This window comes from Chamaea fasciata, unplaced genomic scaffold (assembly GCF_029207755.1).
Source record: "Chamaea fasciata isolate MVZ Bird 193981 ecotype frontalis unplaced genomic scaffold, bChaFas1.0.hap1 SCAF_3, whole genome shotgun sequence".
Classification (NCBI taxonomy): Eukaryota; Metazoa; Chordata; class Aves; order Passeriformes; family Sylviidae; genus Chamaea; species Chamaea fasciata.
The window spans coordinates 111148785-111170031 of NW_027094088.1; the positions used below are offsets into that span (position 1 = coordinate 111148785).

A 21247-nucleotide genomic window follows, 5' to 3' on the forward strand; every position below is an offset into this window, starting at 1 on the left:
CTCTTAAATGTTTGCTGAACTGAATGTTCCTTAAAAGTTCTGGAAGCTGCAAATCCTTATGGATAGCAGGCTTCCAGCTTGGCATCAGCTCAGCAGGGACCTGTGGAGGTGAGTCCAGGCATTGGACAGAGGGGGAAATTCAATGTAGGGTGCTACAGTCTGACACAGCCCCACTGCCTGGTGGCTGAGGGAGACAGATACAGGAGGATGAGATTCCAGCTGCCGCATCCAGACCCTGGCACTATTAATTTTTTTGGCAATGGTGGAAGGAACAACTCCGTGGTGGAAGGAACAGATGATTGGAGACCTCCCTTGTGAATAGGAGAAAAAAAGAGACAAGAAAGGAAGGAGGAGATACTACAGTAGGCAAGAGCCATTTGTAGGATGGAGGAACATCTCTTGCTGTTTGGCCTGGGCCTTTGGAAGTATTTGGGAAACAAGTAAAGGAAAAGAAGGTTCCGTATGATTTCAGATGGATGCTCCAACTCTCTACTGAACAAGTCACGTTTGGACACCATGATCTTAGAGGTTTTCCAACCCAAACAATTCCTTGATTCTATTGGGAAGACACAAAGCACCTTTTTCCATGTTGTAAGGAAAGATTCATGCATCCATTTGAAAGGAAAGGAGCCAAATGACAGCAAGACTGAAACACTTCCCTGAACTACTCCATGGATCTGGTTCAGAGCAGAACGATGAGAACACCACGAGCATCATTTCCTCCGTGCTGTAAACACACATGATAGCCCAGAAAAAGCAAGGAGAAAAAAGTAGGAAAATACCCATATGGAATTCCCATGGGACAACCTAAACTAACTTCCTGACTCTGTGAATTAATAGCACAGAACAAAGAAATGGAAATTACATGGTTTTATAGTATGGTTAATAACTATGTCCACTGCCCAAGAGGAGTGGCCACAATGCTCTGGGCTTTCCACCCTCACTGGATCATTTTTTTCAGAAGTCAGACATGTTCATATGGAAAGAAAGTGGGTGAAATCCACCTATCCTGCTCCAGTCACTCTCCTCCCAAAAGTTCTGGTTTGTATGAATTCCCCTTGCTACAGATTATCAGGAAAAACATGTTTCCCCTGGGAAAATGACTTTTTTCCAAAATTCTGCAAGTTACAAACAGGAGAAATGCTCCTTCAAGAGTGTGTAGAAATATCTTAAAAAAAAAAAAAAAAAAAGAAAAAAAAGAGAGAGAGAGAGAGAGAGAGAGAGAGAGATTTCATTGGGAAGAAAATGAAAAGAAAACCCCTAAACTGTTTTGGAAAATCTGCTTATTTGTGTTCTTGTGTCTCTGCCATGAGCTCTGGTGGAAGAGCCACTCTCACCACAGCTGAAACAAAAACTGCAAATCTGCAAAACTGCACATCTCAGTGGCATCATGAGCAAATTTTTGCCCTCCAAACCCCCAGCTCACTCCTAGAGCTCTCCTGAAGGTTTTCCAAGCTTGGGCAACAACAAGGAATTACCTTTGCTCCACAGATCTCACCTTTGGTGGTTTCGCTCTCCCGGACAAGGAAAGAGCCAACTTTGTTCCCAGAAGACAACAGCAGCCGTTCAGCATCTTTTCTGCTCAGAGTTCTAAAATACCACCTGGGAGACAGAAAAGGCAAAATCATGGCTTGAAAAGGAAAAACTCTAAAAAAAATTGAATTCTTGCCAGTTAGTTCTGTTTTTTTCCTTTTTTTTTTATCATTACACTGTGAAACTGAGGGTTGTTTCCATGGGCAAGAAGTTTTTTATCTGCTGCAAAGTGGCAGTAATAGATTCTCATGGGTAGATTAACACCAGATTTGGTACACTCTGGGCTTTTTTCACAGCCTGGAAATTCAGTGTGGGGAGTAGATGGGATGTGCAGTATCCCAGACACAGGAGAAGTTCAGGCTTTGGATACAAAGAGCCTTTATGTCTCAGCCACATTTCTGTGCACTGCTAAGTATTTGCTGAACTCACTGATGGTTGTGTCCCTCCAAGAAGAGATTGCAGGCAGGACTGATCATTTAGAGCTGAATGCCATAGAGGAGGAGAACTCATGGAAAGAAATTCTCCTTCTGTTTGTATTATAGGCAAAATAAACTCATTTGACTCCAGTCTTTCATTCAATCTCCCTTTCAGGGAGACTGCATCTGCCCCCATTTAAAAAACAGCACTGTGGGTCTGAGCACTGGCACTCAGTTTCGTGTCTTGTTAAATTGCAGGTGTGGTCCCTGGCAGATCCAAGATCTGGATCAGCACATCCCATTCAGAGATTCCCAGTTTACATACGGTTACTCTCTAGGAAGGTGAAGGAGTTAAACACCATTTGTGTGGGTGGACTGGCCCAGTGGAACCAGAGGATGGTCCCTGGCACTGCCACCAAACCCCCAAATCCTTGTTTTCCACAGTGGGTGCAATCAATGGGACAAGAACCTTTGCCTACTTTCCCCATAACAACCTCATCCTCCCTTTCCACACGATTATGATGCTTAAAAACTTGTCCTTTAGGGCAGCGTTGTTTGGGATGAGGAAAGACCTCCTGCCATCCAGCCCAGCAGTGACATCTTGCTGCCATCAATAAAGCTCCTCCTGGAGCTTGCTGAGATCCAGGGCACTGCATCCGTGTTGACCTCTCAAAAGCTTTCCCACTTACTTTTCCTCTTCCAAACTGTCCACTTGTGCCACGAAGTTGCTGGGGACGTATCCTTTCCTCCCAGTGCTGAGGGACTTTGCCAGCCACCAGTCCCCCTCACTGCAAAGGGAGGAGAGGAAAAGGTGTGAGTGCCCAGAGGAGGTTTTGTGACAAGCCGAGGCTGTGAGGATGTGGACTGTGGGGTTTGAGAACTGCAGATGGACCAGGACTCCATAATCCACTCTGCAGTTCCCTCTGGATTCCCTAGGACCAAAACCAGGTTGGAGACTGTTGGTGTTTCAGGGACTTGTGGAGGTGACAACCTCTTTCCATGAACATGGAGCAACCACAGACCCAAACCTTTGCCACACACCTTGAGTGAGAGGATGGGCATCTGGGTCACGGGGTTTATTTTGTCTCTTGAACAGGGCATTGGGGTCCTTTCTGCTCCTTCCTTTGTGTTCCAGACACCCCACCTTGCAGTGCCACTGCTGACTGAGCCACCAGCTCATCCCCGTGTGGGGGGCTCTCCATCTCCTTGTCCCACAGGTTTCAACCCACAGGGTCTGGGTGGAGGTCACTTCACAGAGCAGTCAAGGATTGAGCAGCCCTACAAGGTCTGGGGGCCCCAAACCCACCTCTGCCCTGTTATGGACTTGACCTCTTCTGCTGTGAGTTTGAGAAGAAGTTGAAATGAAACCTCACAAATGTCTGGCTCGGTTCTGTCCTTTCCTCTGACTACACCCAACCCACATCCTTTGCAGAAGCAGAATCAGCACAAACACAGGACAGGAGTTGTTTTTTTCTGTTGTTGTTATTTATGCTACTTCTGCACCCACAGGCACTGACAGTAAAGAGGGTCCCAGGAGCACCCAGGTAGGGACAATATCCAGCCCCAGAGTTATCTGTGACCCATGGAAGTGTCACCGTGCAGAGAGAAGAGGGTACCCACAGCCAGGCTATGGAGAAAAACCAAGGCACAGGCTCAGCTCTGGTCAGCTGCAAAGTGCTGGCTGACCCCAAGGTCTCCCCTTTCCCACCCTCCCCGTGCTCATCGTTGAACTTCCTCCTGGCAGCAGGTCACTTACTTGGAGAGGACTTGGAGTTTCTCCCCCTTGACCAGCTCCAGGTCACGGTCACTTGAGGCAGGAAAATCGTACAGTGCAACCACAAACAAGTGATCTGGAAGAAGAATTAACTCCTTTGAGTCCAAACTGTTCCTCGAGTGGCTCGATGCACACCTGGGTGTATGGTGGGGCATTTCAGCCACTAAACATGGGGCTCTGTCATACTCCCACTCCCAAATCCAATCTTTCCACCAACCCAGCTTTCCTGCTCACCACAACCTCTGCTCAGGGATTAACTCTGATTCAACAGAGCATTTCCTGTGTATGTATTTTTAAACCACTGCAGAACCAACCCCCCCATCCACAAAACCCAGAGTGTCAACAAGAAAAAGGGGTTTGTGTGGAATTAGAAGAGTCATAAGTAACTTGTCAGAGTTCAGCCTGAGTTTTGCACAGTGGTAAACTAAAACTGCAACATTTCCCCGGGTGGCTGTGGAATTGGACTTGAAATTATGTGGATTTTTGATTGAAAAAAGCATAAAGTCATTGCAGTTTCTGTTATTTGAGGCTGTTTCTAGGATTTCGCTCTCCCTGGACTCATGGTCTGTGGCCTGTGCTCTGGGCTCATCCCTTACCTTGTCATCTCTCTGTCTTGAACACTTTTCCTTGCAGATCATAGAATGAATCACAGAATGGTTTGGGTTGGAAAGGACTTTAGAGTTCATCCAGTTCCAGCCCCTGCCATGGGCAGGGACACTTTCCACTATCCCAGGTTGCTCCAAGCATCATCCAACCTGGCCTTGGACACTTCCAGGAATCCAGGGGCAGCCACAGCTTCTCTGGGCAACCTGTGCCAGGGCCTCACCACCCTCACGGGGAACAATTTCTTCCTCACATCTAACCCAAACCTGCGCTGTGCCACTTTAAAACTACTGCCCCTTGTCCTGACACTATCTACCCATATAAAAAGTTTTAAAAGTTTCTCTCTCTCTCCTTTTTATGAGCCTTGTGAACATGCCACGATGCTCTGACACAGCCAGAGCTGATCCCTGTGGGCTGGAGCTGAATCTCTTGGTTTGCAAACCCTGGAGGTCCTGGGGCTGCTCTCGGGGAAGTGCTGCAACCCTTCCCCTCTGCTCTGCATGCTCAGAGCTGCTGAAGCAGAAAAGAGCAGCTATTCTGGGGCAAATCAAAATTTTAAAAAGGAATCAGCACATGCACAGGACCACAAAAATCAAACCAAAACACTGTGGTGAAAAAGAAAGGGAAAGGAGACGGAGGGAAAAAAGGAAAGGAGAAAGAGAAGGAGAAGGAGAAGATTGAGAATAAGGAGAAAGAGAAAAAGAAAAACAGAATTAAAATTAAAAGAAAAAGAAAAACAAAAGAAAAAGAAAAAGAAAAAGAAAAAGAAAAAGAAAAAGAAAAAGAAAAAGAAAAAGAAAAAGAAAAAGAAAAAGAAAAAGAAAAATAAAAAGAAAAAGAAAAAGAAAAAGAAAAAGAATGGGAACTGTGCTACAGCAAGACTTCAGCTTGTGCTCAGCCTAATTAATGCACTGAGACCGATGGACAGCCTATTATTAGCATTTTTCAAAACAGCCTGTCAAGCCACTGTCTTTGGGTGACCTTTTCAAATAATGCCACCAGCAAGAGAGCCAGACTGGCCCTTTGTCACAGCAAGATAACCGTGTCTCTGGGGCAGCTTGGGGTCCGTGTCTGTGCAGGGCTGGCTGCTGCTCCGATGGCAATTTGTTAGGGAGGAGAAAGGGTCAGCGTGGGAGGAAAGGCAGCTTTGGAAAGCAGAGCCCTGAGCAGCTCCCTTCAGGCTTTTGAGAAGGAAATCGGAGATCCATGAGAGGTTCCAGCAGAGCCTCTCTCCCAGGATGGGAAAAGGATGATCAGTCACGAGGGAGAATGCTTTGAAGTCTGAAAATAGCTGGCACGGTTGGGGGCTTCCCCTTGAGGCAGCTCGAATTAGCAACGCACCCAAACGCTGTCTGCCTCCTTGAGAAAGTTGTTATCACACATCTGCTCTGACATGAAAGGCTTTGGGGCATGCTCCTCCTGCGAGGTGTTCACAACCAGCCTGCAATCCACACACACACCCTCCTGGTCCTCTTGAAAGGGAAATAATGCAGTGATCACACTCGTGCTTGGAAAAATAGGAGCAAATGTGTAAATATCTCCAAGCCCAGAGTGGCTGTGTACTCCAGAAAATAAAAATGGAGTTTTGATCTCGAAGCGACTGACATAAGTGAAAATAAATGAAATTTAAAAAGAGGGAATACGGCAAGGACAAAAAGGGTTTGTATGCTGAAAAAATACTTTATCACCTCTTATCCCAAAATAGGCGCTGAGAACACTGCACACTGAAATGAGCCAGAAGAAAAGCTCTCTCTGCCCGAGCCAGCAGGAATTGCCATCTCATGATGAAAGGGGCTCTTCCTGTCCCTGGGTCCACAAGAAACACGTGGAAAACACTACCTTGGCCAGTTTGATCCACTCAGGCCACGAGAGGCTCACTGGGGCTGTGAGGAGCTCTGCAGATAAAGCTGCCAGCCCCAGGACTTTGATTGGGAGCCAAAGACATCCTGGCTCAGAGCTGCTGTCAGGAAAGCCTGATACCAGCAGGGTTTGCAGAGGCTGGGTGCCAGTTTGGTGGCTCAACAGGAATCATACAACCAGTCCTCCCAGCGCTGGCTTGTCCTGAATGGAAGGTCTTTGCAACCACCTCATGGCCACAAAGCCAGGCTGAGACTGTGCCAGGGTGTCCCAGAGGATCATCCATTGGTTTAGAGCCCTTTCAGGATGGTCATGGTGTGAGTGACAACTTGCAGGACACGTTGGCCAGCCGGGTGCACTGAGCTGTGGGTTACTGCTGCTGGAAATGGGGTCAGCTTTCTGTTCCAGCCTGGCATGGGCTGGCTGGAACCACTGGACTCTAAACTTGGAAAAGACCTCTAAGGTCATCAAGTCCAACCATTAACCTAGCACTGCCAAGGCAATCCCTAAACCACATCCCCAAGTGCCACATTCCCGTGACTTTTTAATCCCTCCAGGGGTGGTGAGGCCATAACCTTGGCAGCCTGATCTGAAGATTGGAAACACTTTTTGTGATTTTTTTTTTCCTAATATCCAATTTAACCCTCACCTGGTGCAACTTAAAGCCATCTCCTCTTGTCCTTTCACTTTTTACCAAGGAGAAGAACCCAAGCCTGACTGCAATCTCTTTTCAGGGAGTTGTGCAGGGCCAGAAAGTGCCCCCTGAGCCTCCTTTTCTCCAGGCTGAACCCCTTTCTCAGCCCCCTCAGCCTCTTGTCCTCAGATGTGCCCCAGATCAAGGTAAACATTTTTGATGAGGAGTTTTAATTTCTCACTGAAAACTCAGTCTTTTCAGTAGAAGCAACCCTTCCTTTTCCCACTTCGGCTCAAACTCACGCTTCTGACAGCATTCCTTTCAAACTCAAAACCACTTTCAAGTAACAACAATAAAAACAACCAAGAATTTCGACCTTAACTTTGAGATGCCACAAAAGGCCTCAAGATCCAGAGCATGCTGAACTCCCACACCCAGAAACTCAGTCCTGTTCATAGTTTGGTCAGCAAGAAGCAAGCAAAGAGGTGGAAAAAGTTGTGGTTCCTCACCAGAGGAAGCGACCTCTCAGAGAATTCAACTCCTTGTGCTGTTACAGGTTATTAAAATGCCTGAGGACAACACCCCAAACCACCACCTCTTTCCATCAGTGGGATTTAAATCCAGCTGTGAGCAGCTGGCGGGGCAAGGGCAGGGGTTATTCCACCTATTTTTTATGTCTTATCCATCCAATGCAAGCAAACAGCAGCTCTACCATGGCACTCTGGGGTTTGGGGCTCACCATGGGCCAGGACTTTGCAGTGCCAGGGGCTTTGGGGGTTCAGAACTAAAGTTTTGACTCCACAGAGACATAAAACCAGCCTTAAAAACTTTGTGATTTCTCAGGGAACGGTGTTAAAATGAATGGGAGACTCACATTGTGGAAGAATCGCCCCAGGTGAAAAAAGGATTGGTGATGCCACACACACCACATTGAACCCAGAGTTCTGCACCCGTTGCCTGCCTTTGTGTTACTTCCATGAGGAAAAATTATGTCAGGAGGAATTTGTTTTTTGTTAAAAGTAAATAAATAAATGACTTCTGAGACAAGGGTGTGAAAGTTGGAAAGTGTGAGACAATTTCAACAACTTGAGATCAGGAAAAAAATCAAATAAACAAAGAAAGAAAAACTATTCAAAATGCAAGGAGAAAAAAACCCCACAAAAATTTAAAAAAAAAGCAAAACAAGGAAAAGAAAGGGTTGATTTTATATTACATGCTGCATTTCCATAGCCAATAATTTTCCCTTGTTGAATTTAAAGTGCTCCCACAGGATTTAATTAATCTCCCTGAATTTAATTTTTTTTTAATATGACGTGATTGCCTGGATTTTGTGCTTTCTCTTTCAATTCACTTAAATCGCTGTCACTTAGGAGAAGATGTCTGCTATCTCAAATATCTTGCATGGTTCTTATCAGACTTTTGCCACACAGGGCACAGTCAGATATACCATCATTTCAGGAAATTCAGACACTGGCAGAGAAAAATAGGAAGTCTTCCAGACTGTCAATGTGAATATTCCTCCAGAACTGGAACTGAATCTAATGAACAAAATTAATTTTGAGAGTTGAAAATGGCTAATATCATACTTAATCCATTTTTTAGCATCTTTTCACTTCTGCCTTTGGGCATGAAGGAGAAGTAAAATCTGCCTCCCTGATCACAATTTCTGCTGTGACTCTGACCAGAGTGGAAAAAACCCTGTGATAAAAATCCTGTGATAAAAAAACCCTGTGATAAAAAACTCTGTGATAAAAATCCTGTGAAAAACTGTCAATCCCTACTCAGCTGGGGAGGTGGGAGAGCACAGCCACACGGAAATGTGCCATGAAAACAATTCTGCAAAAGAAAAAGTAGTTTCTGGAAAAATTGTATTTCCATGAAAATGAAACACCCCAACTCACGTGGTTGAGGATCTTCACCTCCCACGAATTTGAACATCTCCATAACAAAAGCCAAATCTGAATAATATTTTCATGTTAGAGGAATTCCTGCGCTTGGCCCACGGTGGGGCCCTCCATCACCACCCACAGGTCTAAGAAGACCTAACACTGTCATTCCACCCATCCCATTTATTCACCACCCTCCTTTCCTCTTCCCTCATACCATCTCCCCTAATCCTGCCCTTTCATCCACGTGAAGAACTTTAATGTGTTGCTAACTGCCCTCCTCCAAGCTTCCTCTATTTCCTCCCCCTCTTCTAATTATCTCTCTCCGTGTCCTTAATCTGCAGAACTTCTTTGACAGAAACACACATGGGCTGCTGTTGGAGGCTGGCAGAGGGAGCTGAGGGCTCCCTGCTAAACGACAATAATCTCCAAACACCATCTGTGACCCGCAGATAATTGCAGAGGTGGATGCAGCCAACAGCCCGTCTCCAGGCAGGGGCTCTGTGTATCCTTATTTTATGCTCTTTCCTTTCTTCTTCTTCTCTTTGTAGCCTCTCTGGCCTCTCTGATGCCTGCTATTTCCTCTGAAATTTTCAGCTGGCTGGATGAAGCATCCATGACTTGTCAGGCTGCAGGCAGGGCAGAGAAATCTCACAGAGCTCCAGTCTCAGATCTCCCTTTGCTCCACCAGCCATGGAACCACAGGATTGGAAGCGACCTCAAAGATCACCTGGTTCCAAAGGAGAGGGAGTACTTTTCCCTCCCTGTTTCTTTGATGAGCAGGGCATCTGCAAAGAATGCAATTTGCAATTTGCTATTTGATGAAATTGTCAGCTGCAAAGACTTGGTGATGTGAACTGAGTTTTCTGAGCCACTCTGATAAACTCCCTGCCTGGCACAGCTGCAAATACAGCAACCACATGGCTGTGACGTGATGGCTCGTCCTCAAACCCTGACATTTGGGGACCACCACCCTGCAAAACCCCACGGGGAGGCAAAGAAAACAGAACCTTACCTTGTGTGGAGGCTTGGTTTAGGCGAGGGCTGTTGATAACTTGTCTCCCCTGTGATAGAAATAGAAAGGAAAAAGGAGATATTTATTGCTTTGCTGTGTTTCAGGAAGAAGTAATTTCAGCTTCACAGACGAGTGGGAGTCAGGTCCAGAGACCACTGCAGACAGTCAGCAGCTCCTGTGCCTGGCTCCACACGTTGTGATGGCTTTAGCACATTTTGCCATGAGGTGTTCATAGCTGTCTTCAGTTGGAATAACCCTTGGCTTCCCTCTGAGTTAAAGCAGAAATCTGCTGCCCACTCATTTGGAGCCTGCTCTATCCAAGCCCTGTTCACTGATGACAGATTTCGGATCAGTGAGGGATGAGATATGAATGGTCCAGTTGAGAAATGGCAGGTACAGAATTGTTTGAAGCAGAAAACCAGAGATATTGTTCGCCATAATTGTCCCAAGGATCATGGGTGTACGATACCCTTTGCTCAAGACTACATTCAAAAAACAGAGGCAGTGACTGTAACAGCTAATTATTCAGACAACAGTAGAAATGATAGAATATTCAATAGTTCTTGTGGATATCCACTCAGGATATTCTATGATTCAACAGTTCTATGATTCCTGAGATGGAAGGGGCCCACAAGGATCATTGATCCAGCTCCAGGCCCTGCACAGAGACCCCAACAACCCGACCCAGTGCCTCAGAGCATTGTCCAAACACTCCTGGAGCTCTGGCAGCCTTGGGCCTGTGACCATTCCCTAGGGAGCCTGTTCAATGCCCCAAAACCCTCTGGGGGAAGAACCTTTTCCCAATATCCAGACTAAATCTCCTATGGCACAGCTCCAGCCCTTCCCTTGGGTCCTGGCACTGGTCACAGTGAGCAGAGATTGCAGCTGCCCCTCACTGTCCCTCAGGAGGAAATTGTAGACTGTGAAATTAAATAGCAGCAAGTTACTGAAGCTCATCTGGGCACAATTTTAAAATGTTGACTTTGTCCCTGGTTTGGCCCTGCTGCTGGAACTGGCAAACTGTCCATAGATCATTCCAAAAGAGCTGGGATGGAACCACCTTGTTTTGGGGGATAACAGCTTGAAACTGGCCTTCACCCACCTTACAGTGCCTATGGTGGGTGTTTGACCACACCAGGTATTTTTATACACCTGCAGAAGTGGTGAAATACAGACACAGAGCTAAAAACACCTCGTGTTTTCTGCCTGCACCACCCTTTGACCCCAGCTTAGCAGCAGTGTGGCGTGGGAGAGCTGCTCATCCACTGCCATTTCTAATTTAAGTGGAAGAAATTTGGATTTCCCCTGACAAGTGAGAGCTGAGTGCCTGTGGCAAAAAATAACTAATGGCAGAAGGTGGTCAGTGATACTGAATTTATACTGATAGTGGCTCCTCTCCAGTGAGCTGGAGAGAATGAAATTTAGGAAAGTAACATCTTCTTGGTCAATCTGACATCTGCTGTCATGAAAACTGGACTGAATAGCCATGGGAGAACTCAGAAATGAAAGTAAAGGAGTGAAAAACATCTCCAGCTGTCATAAAAAGCAATGACTGACAATTTCTCCCCTCTCCCAGGGCTCAAGACAGTTTTCACATGAGAGTTGCACCTCAAGTTTCTCTTGTGCTGGCTGCTGGCTGCAGTGCTGGCAGGGGCAAGGAAAGACAAAACAACTTCACGTCTTTGGGACAGCAACAGAGGTGAAGTGACTTATAAAGTTTAAACAAGATGTTTGCCATTTGAGGTCTCCTAAATCCTTCCCCAGTTCCTTCCTGCTCTGTGTCCATGCCAGCAGAGGCTGAAGGAATGCAAAGGGAGCAGCAGACGCCCAGCATTTCTGATTCTCAGCTCACCCCCACACAGACTGGCTGCAGACCCTCTTTACTGAACCCGCTGAGGACTCACAGTGGTGAAGTTTCCATTGTGGTTTGCAACTTTGAATCTTAGCCTGAATCTGACCCATCTTGCAAGTCAGCAACATCAGCTTGGGTTTCAAAGTGCTGATGAGAAGATATTTCAAAGTACCAACATCCAGTATTTTAGGGGTTTTAAATACACAGAGGTTCCTCAGAGCCCTTCCCATGCCTGTCCAATAGGGATCTGCTAGGAGGACCAGGTTTCCCAGAGAAGCTGTGGCTGCCCCTGGATCCCTGGAAGTCTCCAAGGCCAGGTTGGACAGGGCTTGGAGCAACCTGGGACAGCGGAAGGTGTCCCTGCCCATGGCAGGAGGTGGAACTGGATGGGCTTTCAGGTTCTTTCCACCCCAAATAATTCCGTGATTCTAAATATCGCCTGCATCACTCCAGATACCAAGTGAGCTGTGGGGGGGATCCTAAAAGGACACAAAACTGCAGGCTTACCTTGGGTGGGGCAGGAGGAGGTTTGCCCTTGGTGTGTTTCTCATTGGGCATCAGCTGATTTTTGCTGCCGAACAACCCCATCCTGGAAGGAAGAGCAGAAATTGTTTTTGTTGAGACTGCTCCTGGGGAAAGGTGTGGGCACTGAGGGACAAAACAGTCTTTGCATTCATGAAAAACAAGCTGGAGAAGACCAGAATGCAGAACGATGGGACAGTGAAGAGAGGAGTCAAAAACCATTCTGTCCTCCTGCTACCTTGGGCCTTGTGAGCCCCATGGTTTCTGTTCTCACATGACTCTGGTGTTTCACACTTTGCAAATGAGGTTCAGACAGACACTGTAAGTCACCAGAAAAAAAAAAAAAAAAAAAAAAAAAAAAACAGCAAAAATAAGAGGCTCCAATGACTGCTTTGGATATATCCCCTCTCCAACTCAGAGATCCCCACCTGATATTGAACATGCTCCAGAGCCGGGCGATGCCGGAGGGATGAAGATGGATTTATCAATTGCCCTGTGCAGAGCTCTTCATCTCCACTAGGACTTCAGGGGGGTCACACAGCCCCTGGCCCAAGAAGGAATCACCCCAGGCTGCTCAGAGCTTTCTGCAGCTCGTGTCCCTCCCACACAGCAGGGGCAGCGCACGGATGTGGCTGCACTGTGCAAGGAGCCAGTCCCTCACATTTCGACAGTACAGAGTCACACTGGATTTGTCCAGGAAGCCACAGGACCTCTTGGGCTGGGCCCTTTGGAATACCGTAAGGAGTTCAAGGAATGTGGTGCAGCTTGCATCCATCCTGCCTGTAAAGTGTGGGCTTGTCTCAATCATCTGCAATATTCTGGTACTTTTTGATGTGCTCTGTGTCCTCACAAGGTGTGGTTCTCCCAGAAATCATGGATTAGGTTTCCCTATACCCCGTGGATATCTCAGACCTTTTGGACACCTCAAGGATCAGTAGACACAAATGAATCAAACCCTTTCCATGGATCATCATCTGGTCTGCATTAAGGTTTCCAAACTTGGTCTTGAGGACTGTTTGACTTTCATCCTAGAAATGTAATTTCAGCTCCGGTCAGGAATTCAAGGGTAATAATGGGTCTGGGTAGCCAAAATGGCCAAACTGTGCTTGGAGCCTCAAAAATGAAGGTGCAGATGAAGCCAGCATTGCTGAAGTGCAACATCCTGTGCCAAAGTCTGCCCCACCCCTGCTTTGAACCAAAGGCCTTGGAAGGTGTGGGCTACATGCCCAAAAACCCCCAAAAATTCAAACCCTGGATACTCATAGCTGTGCAGAGACACATTGACTCCTATTCTTGCCAAAATATCTCAAGGTCTGCAGTGATCATGGAGGATCAGGGACCTCAGGTCCAGGGACATCCCCCAGATGTCAGTCTGGCACTGTGTCTTGGTAGTCAGATTCCAACCAGCGTATTCAGAAAAGCTCCCAGCAAGCCAGACTAACAGGGAAAAATATTCCAGTAAAAGGAACTCTTTTTTTTTTTTTTTCTTTCTAGCAGGAATCTAATATTTCAGAATCTGGGACTCTGAAATGAGGTTTCTAATGGAGCCGTCACAGTATTTTAACGTGGTTTTTTTAAATGTCTTCTCCCTTCTGCTTTGTTTTCATTATCACTGATAAGGTGTGCAAAACAGAAAGAATTAGTGAAATATTTCAGGATAGCCTGATACACACTTTCCCCCCATCCAAAACTTTTTCATCTCTGAGACTTCCTTTGACCCGGGGTTACAGATGGCCCATCCATCTGTCCCCTGCCTCAGCTCTGCTCCAGGCACTGACAGCATGGTTGGGAGGGAAAATTCACCTATTAAATCAAACAGAGCAGTTCCTGTAGCAATTTCAATTTCATCTGGCAGCCTCCAGGCTGCACCCAGAGCTTGCTCTGCTTAGCAGATCTGGTGGTGCAATGGCACGTGATTTATTAGGGGAATTTTCCTGCTCTTCCATCCACAACTTTGTGCCAGGATTTCAGACTCTGGATCGTGGGGTTTTTGCCACGAGAGTGGCTGGAATTTTCTTTTTATGCAGGGAACAGCAAGGTATCATTTTAAGTCAAGGCTGAAAGATGGATATGTTTTAGCTATCACTCATTACCAACTGTGAAAGACAGAAAATCCACCTACATGTTTGACATTTATTTGTTGTCCTTGTTTTGGTCTCACTGGAAAATCCTGGGATCTTTGATATATACTCTGCTCCCAAATGAGAGATAATTCATGCAACTGCCACATTTTCGGCAGACTTAGGAAATGTGAGACATAGCACGAGTCAGCAATTTGCTTTGACTGCCAGTCATGTCACAAGGATGATCTTATGAGAGAACTGACAGACCATCTACGGGATCATGGATGCTTCTTTTTGGGGTTTTCAGTTGCTCTCAATGCGTGATGGCAACGAAAGATATTTGGGCCATCAAATATATCCTCCCACACATATCCTTCCTCCCTCCCCCCTTCCGCTCTGTGTTGGGCAATGTAATTCATCCAATCATAAGAACGCCAGGTGCTCACATATTTATTGGAATAAAGAATAAATAATGAATAATTTTATTATTATTTTTCTTGTTATTATTATTATTAATATTATTATTGTCATTATTATATGTTTGCAATGATTTTTGGGCCTACAAAAGCTTATAAAATGCTGCTGGAGATTGGATCCACTGGACCAGCTGATCTTCCAGCATGGAAAGCAGCTTCTAGATGGGTCTTCACCCTCACAGGGATGCCTGCAGGACATGCAGCCCAAAGATGGGGAACACTTACTTTTATGTGGGTGAGTAAAAGCTCTCAGTTCTGGTCAAATACAGAGATAAATCCTAAAGCAGCTCCACAGGTGCTTTGCAATTGTGGATTCTGCAGTGCCAAAGACTGAAAATCTGTACATTTCCTAGCTGAACTTGCTTACATTGTAATGCTTTAGTCATATGCTGTTGACCAAATCTGAGACTAAATGGAGTGAGACACACAAATTACTTTGAGCAGTTTAGAAAGCGAGGAGGTCTCCTGACTCAACAGCAGAAACTACGGCCTGGTGACACTATAACCATTGCAATAGATGATGGATCTGCTATTTATATATTCATTGGCAATATTTATTGTATAAGCCATAAATCTAATCATAATCACCCACATCATCACTGTGCCCTACTTCTCCCACGGGGCCAAGAATCTTTTGGTGACGGCACTGGTGGGAAAGGCCTGGAGGAACATCAACCTCAGCAAGTCCCACCAGGGGCTTGGGGCCATCCCAGTGCTCCTCTGGCAGGATTTGAGAGGAGTGGGGACCACAACTTGTCCTGTGCACCCCGTGGGGACACTGCAGCCCCTTCTGCACCCTGCTGAGACTGGAACCAGCTCTCTGCAGCCTTGCCCAGGCTCGGCTTTGTCCCCACACAGCCGTACAAAAGCAGCTCTGAGAGGGGAACAGCACAGCCCACCTCAAGACAAGCCTCCCACAAAGGTCACTCGCTCCCACCCACACACAGAAGAGGTTAGAACAGCTCTGGGGCTTCACAGTCCCTACATAATCCACCAGTCCCTCTCTCCCAGTTGCCTCCGACACCTTTGGCAGCCAAAGCCACCAGCCTTTGGCCCAGCAGGTGTCTTAAAAAACCCAAAATATTCCTGCAGACAAATGTTGTTGGATGCAGAGAGCTCCTGGTGAGCTCCCAGTCCAGAGCTGGTGGACCCTTCAATTCTTAAGTAATTTTATTTTCCAAAATAAAGGCGGCTGGGTTGAGTGTACGTCATGCCAACGTGTTTCACTTCTGATTAACGCTTTTAAAAATTGTTTTCACAAGAAAAATACAAATGAGGAAAGCCTCTCAGAGGAGTTCTCCCACCCTGTTTTTATTTTTTTTCCAGTGGAAAAGAGTGCCGGGGAGAGCACAATAAATCAGAAACTCATGGAAATTTCCTTTTATGAATTTATAGTTTTTCACATCTAAAAATGTTGGGTTTATTTGATAACTAAGAGGGGGAAGACTTTTTTCCTCACACCTCCAAATTAATAAAACAAGTTCTTTTTAAAGTGACCAAAAATCAAAGCAGAACAAGCAGAAAAAAAAAGTTTTAAGGCAACACAAAGTTTTTTCCATGTCCCTCTTCATCAGGGAATGCACTGATAGGACAAGGAGTAATGGGTTCAAACTGAAAGAGGGGAAATTTAGATCTGATATACAGAAGAAATTCTTCCCTGTGAGGGTGGTGAGGCCCTGGCACAGGTTTCCCAGAGAAGCTGTGGCTGTCCCTGGATCTCTGAAAGTGTCCAAGGCCGGTTGGACAGGGCTTGGAACAACCTGGGATAGTGGAAAGTGTCCCTGCTCATGGCAGGAGGTGGAATGAGACGATCTTTAAGGTCCCTTCCAACCCAAACCATTCTGGGATTTTATGATTCTATACGCATAAAATAGAATCATTTTATGCGTATAATAGGATATTCTACAATTTTATGAGTCCAGCTTAGCTGCTGCTGGTCACGAGTTAAAAATATTTGATGCAGAGATGTTCCTGGAAGAGCCAAGCTGAAGAAGCCAACAGACACCAGGACAATGAGCTCTGTGGTGCAGCCAGCCCTGAATTTGTGGGACAGAGGAACACCAGATGTATGGGCAGAACCTCTAAAACGGGCTGGGTGCCCACGTTGGGGGACGATAGAATGCAATTTTAGCAACCTTCACAGAGGTAGCTGAAGTGGCATTTTGGCTACAGAGAGAGGTGGATGAAGGTTAAAGTGTTTCTGCAGGAATGAGTCAAAAGGAGTTCTTCCAAAGATCATAGAACCATAGAATATCCTGATTTAGAAGGAATCCACAAAGGTCATGGATCCAGCTCCTGGCCCTACCCAAGACACTCCAACAATCCCACCCTGTGCATCCCTGAGAATGTTGTCCAAGCACTCCTGGAGCTCTGGGAGTCTTGGGGCTGTGCTTATTTCCTGGGGAGCCTGTTCAGTGCCTGACCACCCTCTGGGGGAAGAACCTTTTCTTCACATCCAACCTAAACCTCCCTGAACTCAGTTTCACACCATTGCCTCAGGTTCTGTCATTTCAAAGCTTTGCCCATCTCATTTTTACAGTGAGCAGCCCTACACCACCTACTGCTGTTGGCTGCTTTCCTCTACCAGGGCCAAAGAGATCTAAAGTCATTTCTGATGAGAATCCAGCACTTTCTGCAAAAGGGATGTGGAGGACAGTGACAGGCAGCCTTAGGATTGCATAGGCGGGCACAGGAAAGGAAACAAGACCAAACAGAGCAGAAAAGCAGAAGTCTTGGCTCACCATTTGTCTCAACCCCATGAATCTGCCATGGAAAAAGAGGTCAATAGCCAAGTAAGCCAATAGAGTTTCACTCTGAGGGCAGCTCCAAAAAAAACCCCCTAAGCCTACTGAAATCACAAAATGAGCCCCCTTTCCATCCAGATTCTGCAGTGGGTGCAACAAAGTGTTTTAACAGTTCACCAAGATCAGATATTTTAATTCATTTTAAAACTGAAGAACATCTCTTTTTTTTAAGAACACATTTTTAAAAGGAAATGGGTTCAAAACCCTAAAAAATTACTTTGAAAATGCAAATCTAGCCTATTATGAAGGGTTTTAAATGCTGAATTTCTCTTTGCAAGTCCTCCCCTGTCCTGAAAGAATTGCTGAAATCAATTCACTTCAGATGCAATAATTTAAGTATTCCAGATTTGCATTTTTGCATCAGTGAGGAGCGAAAAAGATCAGTAAAAAATTTTCCTCCAGTTTTCAGCACATCACAGATGCATTCAATTCTCTTTTCCCTCAACAGAATAGCTCTTCAGAACGTTTCCTGACCTGGCACCCTTGGATTGCTTTGCAAGACACAAAATTGAAGAATTACTGAAGATCTTGGTGGATCAGCTCCTTAAATAAGAAGGAAGATTTGCTACTGAAGCGGTTTTTGCTGTGACCGTTTTCTATTTCTGCTGGGTTTCGGTCAAGTCCTTTTTAGCTCATATTTTGAAATAATTTGTGGCTTCGTTGCTAAGAGGAGGTAAAGAGCCCTGAAACCATGAACAGGGTCTTTCTCAGAGGCAGAAGGTGGAGGCCACAGCCATCCTCTGCGACATGGTGGCCAAAGTCTGGCTGCTCCATCCCTGGAAGTGCTCAAGGAATGTCTTCCAGGGCTGGAAAAGGCTGGATGAGTCTTGGAGCAACCTGGGACAGTGGAAGGTGTTCCTGCCCATGGCTTTAAGGTCCCTTCCAATCGAAACCATTCCATGATTCTGTGATTCCAGCACTGCAGGAAGTCCCCGGGAAGATCTGGAAAGCCCAGAGCAAGAAGCATCATGGTTCTTGCTGGGGAATGAAGCAGATGTTGGGGTTTCCATGTTGCATCCTCACTGAAGAACGGGAATATCCTACTGGCAGTGTTCAGACATCATTCCAGTCCTGATCTTTGATGGATACCAGGGAGTATTTACACAATGAGGAGTCTGTCAAATACTCTGGTCCATCCCAAAGGTCCTTGAAAGGGAGGTGAAGAACACTCAGGAGCAGCCAGGCTCTCCTGCTGAGCTGAGGTGCTGATGTTGGGGCTGATCCATCATAAAACCTCTCACACCCCAAGAACCCCAAAGCAGCAGCAGCCGCCTCCTTCTCTTGGCCCCATCCTCCTCCTTCCCCATTCCAGTGCATCTCAGCTCCCTGGCTTGGACTCTGTCCAGGTCCCAGTCTCAAGCACAGACAGTGTGGCCAAATTGTCTTGGAAATACCTGTTCCCTGGAAGCCCAGGGCAGAGGGACAGCAAATCCAGGAGCTTTGTGGTCCTGTGATTTATCCCTGAGTGAGGGGTACACATTTCAGGAAAGAGACTGAAGCCCACTGGCTTATTTTAGGACCTCCTGCTACAATCTAAGCCAGATTTCTATTTTTATTACAATTTATATCTGCTCTAAATCTACCATTTTTCTTAGGCCATGATTTGCAGGTGAACCTGGCCCAAACAAGCGAACTAAGAAGAAAATCCATCTGTTCCAGGCCTTTCTGAAGAGCTGGGACAATCTATGGGAGGAGGCTGTGTGAGGCTGGGGGGGTGTGGGAGCACAGAAATTTCCAGGACCTTGAGTTTAAGCAGACGCAGAAAGTTTTTTGACAGGGAATAAAAAAAAAAAAAAAAAAAATAGAAGAAGATAATAAAAGCTTCTTGCTCATTCCAGAAGAAGAAAACAGCCTCCTGTTGCCAGAGTTTTCATTCCCTAATCAAAACATCTGTCTGGAGGAAAAATGGCTGCTTATATTGAGCTTTGCATCCTGCTGGAAGCCGATGGATGCTCGGCTGTGCTGCAGGAGGCTGCAAGCCAGGAAACAGAGCCAGGGATCAGGGTCCTGGAGAGGGGAAAAGCAGCAGAGCAGAATGCTTATCCTACCTCCCTTCATGCTTCCCTCATGAGCTCAGCCCAGGCAGCAAGGTGGGATGCCAGCTGGGAATGTCTCTACAAGACTTGGGGGCAGTGGGTTGCACTGGAGCTGGCGAGGAGGAGGAGGATAGGTCCAGGAGAATGAGGCACATCCCTCTGGGTATCTCCAGCCACTCTGGGGTTCTTCAGGTGGGACAGGTTCTGTGACAAAACTGCACTGCCCAACAGCACTTCCTGCAGAGCCTGGAATTTCCACCCGAATTTCATCTCAAATTTCAACTCGAATTTCCACCTGAATTTCAACTCAAACCTCCCTCTGCACAATGTTGGTGTGGGACAAATTGTGGACGGGTCCTGGGTGAGTTGGGGCACAGAAGGGAGAAATTCCCCCTGCAGGCCAACCCTATCTGACATCCAAACCCTATGGAAGTGGGCACAGGCCATGGTCCCGTGGCCAGAACCCCTGATGCTCCATTCCACAGCACTTGGAGGACACACCACAGGAATCTGTAGGGATGTGGGGAGGTCCTGGCTCTCCCAGCCCTGAGGACATGAGGAGATGGATGGGCTCCACTCCTTTGTATGTGACCACCCAAACTTCTGCCCTGGGAAAGGCCCTTCCTGGAGGCCCTGCCTCCCAGAGGATGACTTTTCCTAGGGAGAGGACAGCAATTTATAGGCTTCAGAGGAGAAATCAATCTGATGGCAGGCTGGTGCCAAGGAATTCAGTTCCCTTGGTTGGGTCTCAGAGGGAAAGATGATCCCTCCCACCACACTCAGCTGAGGCAAAGGGCTATCTATAGGGAAGGATGTACAGCACCAATTCCTCACCTGAACACTTGCCACTGCATGTCAGGAATAACAATGGGATGCCAGAGCACTTCCCTACTCATCCCAGCTGTGTCCAGCTCCTGTCAGCCTTCCCCACTTGTAAATCCTCTCTTCCCTTCCAGGCCCTGGGAGAATGGGGAGGATGGGAGTGCCAGGATGTGCACACCTGGAACTTCTTTGTCCTCCCCTCCTTTTGCAGCAGACCAAGGGAACGGCATCCCTGCAAACCATCCCTCGGTGCTGGATCCAGCAGGCGCTGGGAAGTGCCTCCAGCATCTCTTTAACCCGCAGATTGTGGGGAGAGGAAATAGGACAAGGAGGGACGGGAAAGTGGATGAAGACAGAGAAAAACCTGCTGGGCTTCTCCCCACCCTCAGGGGAATGTGGATGGGGGTGGGATGTCCCCGACTTGCCTGCTTCCCACGCTGCTGCTCCTGGGGACACGATCCGAGGACCCACGAGCCACTGGTCGGACCCATGACAGATGCTCCATGGGGCTGAAGGCCCTTCCCAAATTTTCCTCTCAGAGGCCTCTGGCTTCCACCACATCCACACCATCCATCAGACCAACAGCTTTACACCCCCGGATTGCAGGAGCAGCCTGGTTTTGCAAATGCTTTTAATGGGATTTCTTTTTTTAATCAGGTCTTTGTGTCAGAACTGACTCTTTTTCTCCCCCCTAAGGATTCCTTGCTCTATTTTGATTATAAAAATGATCACCTGGGAGGGGGTGGGAGTTGCACTTCCCAGACAACCTGGCCAATGAAAATAACAATGAGGAAGACGAGAAACACGAAGAGAATCCAGACACAAACCCCAGCAAATGCCACAGGCTATTAACAGCTGTCATTAAAAACAGTGAAAATGACTGTGAATGGATTGTGCTTCCACTATGCAAACCACCAAATTTTAGGAAACAACCCAACAAACTGGCTTTGCAAT

At 46.7% G+C, this 21247-nt stretch overlaps 1 protein-coding gene across 1 annotated transcript in view; it reads right to left on the minus strand.

Annotated features, from left to right (window-relative positions):
• BLK (BLK proto-oncogene, Src family tyrosine kinase) overlaps positions 1–20989 on the minus strand; it is a 36990-nt gene extending 16001 nt beyond the window's left edge. Inside the window, exons 1-6 of the mRNA XM_066180109.1 lie at positions 20719–20989; positions 12078–12159; positions 9719–9767; positions 3706–3799; positions 2639–2737; positions 1499–1602 (exon numbers count right to left, since the gene is read on the minus strand). Of these exons, the coding sequence (XP_066036206.1) occupies positions 1499–1602; positions 2639–2737; positions 3706–3799; positions 9719–9767; positions 12078–12159; positions 20719–20798 (508 nt within the window). The 5' untranslated portion in view covers positions 20799–20989. The remainder of the gene's footprint in view (positions 1–1498; positions 1603–2638; positions 2738–3705; positions 3800–9718; positions 9768–12077; positions 12160–20718) is intronic.
• Between the last annotated feature and the right edge of the window lie 258 nt (positions 20990–21247).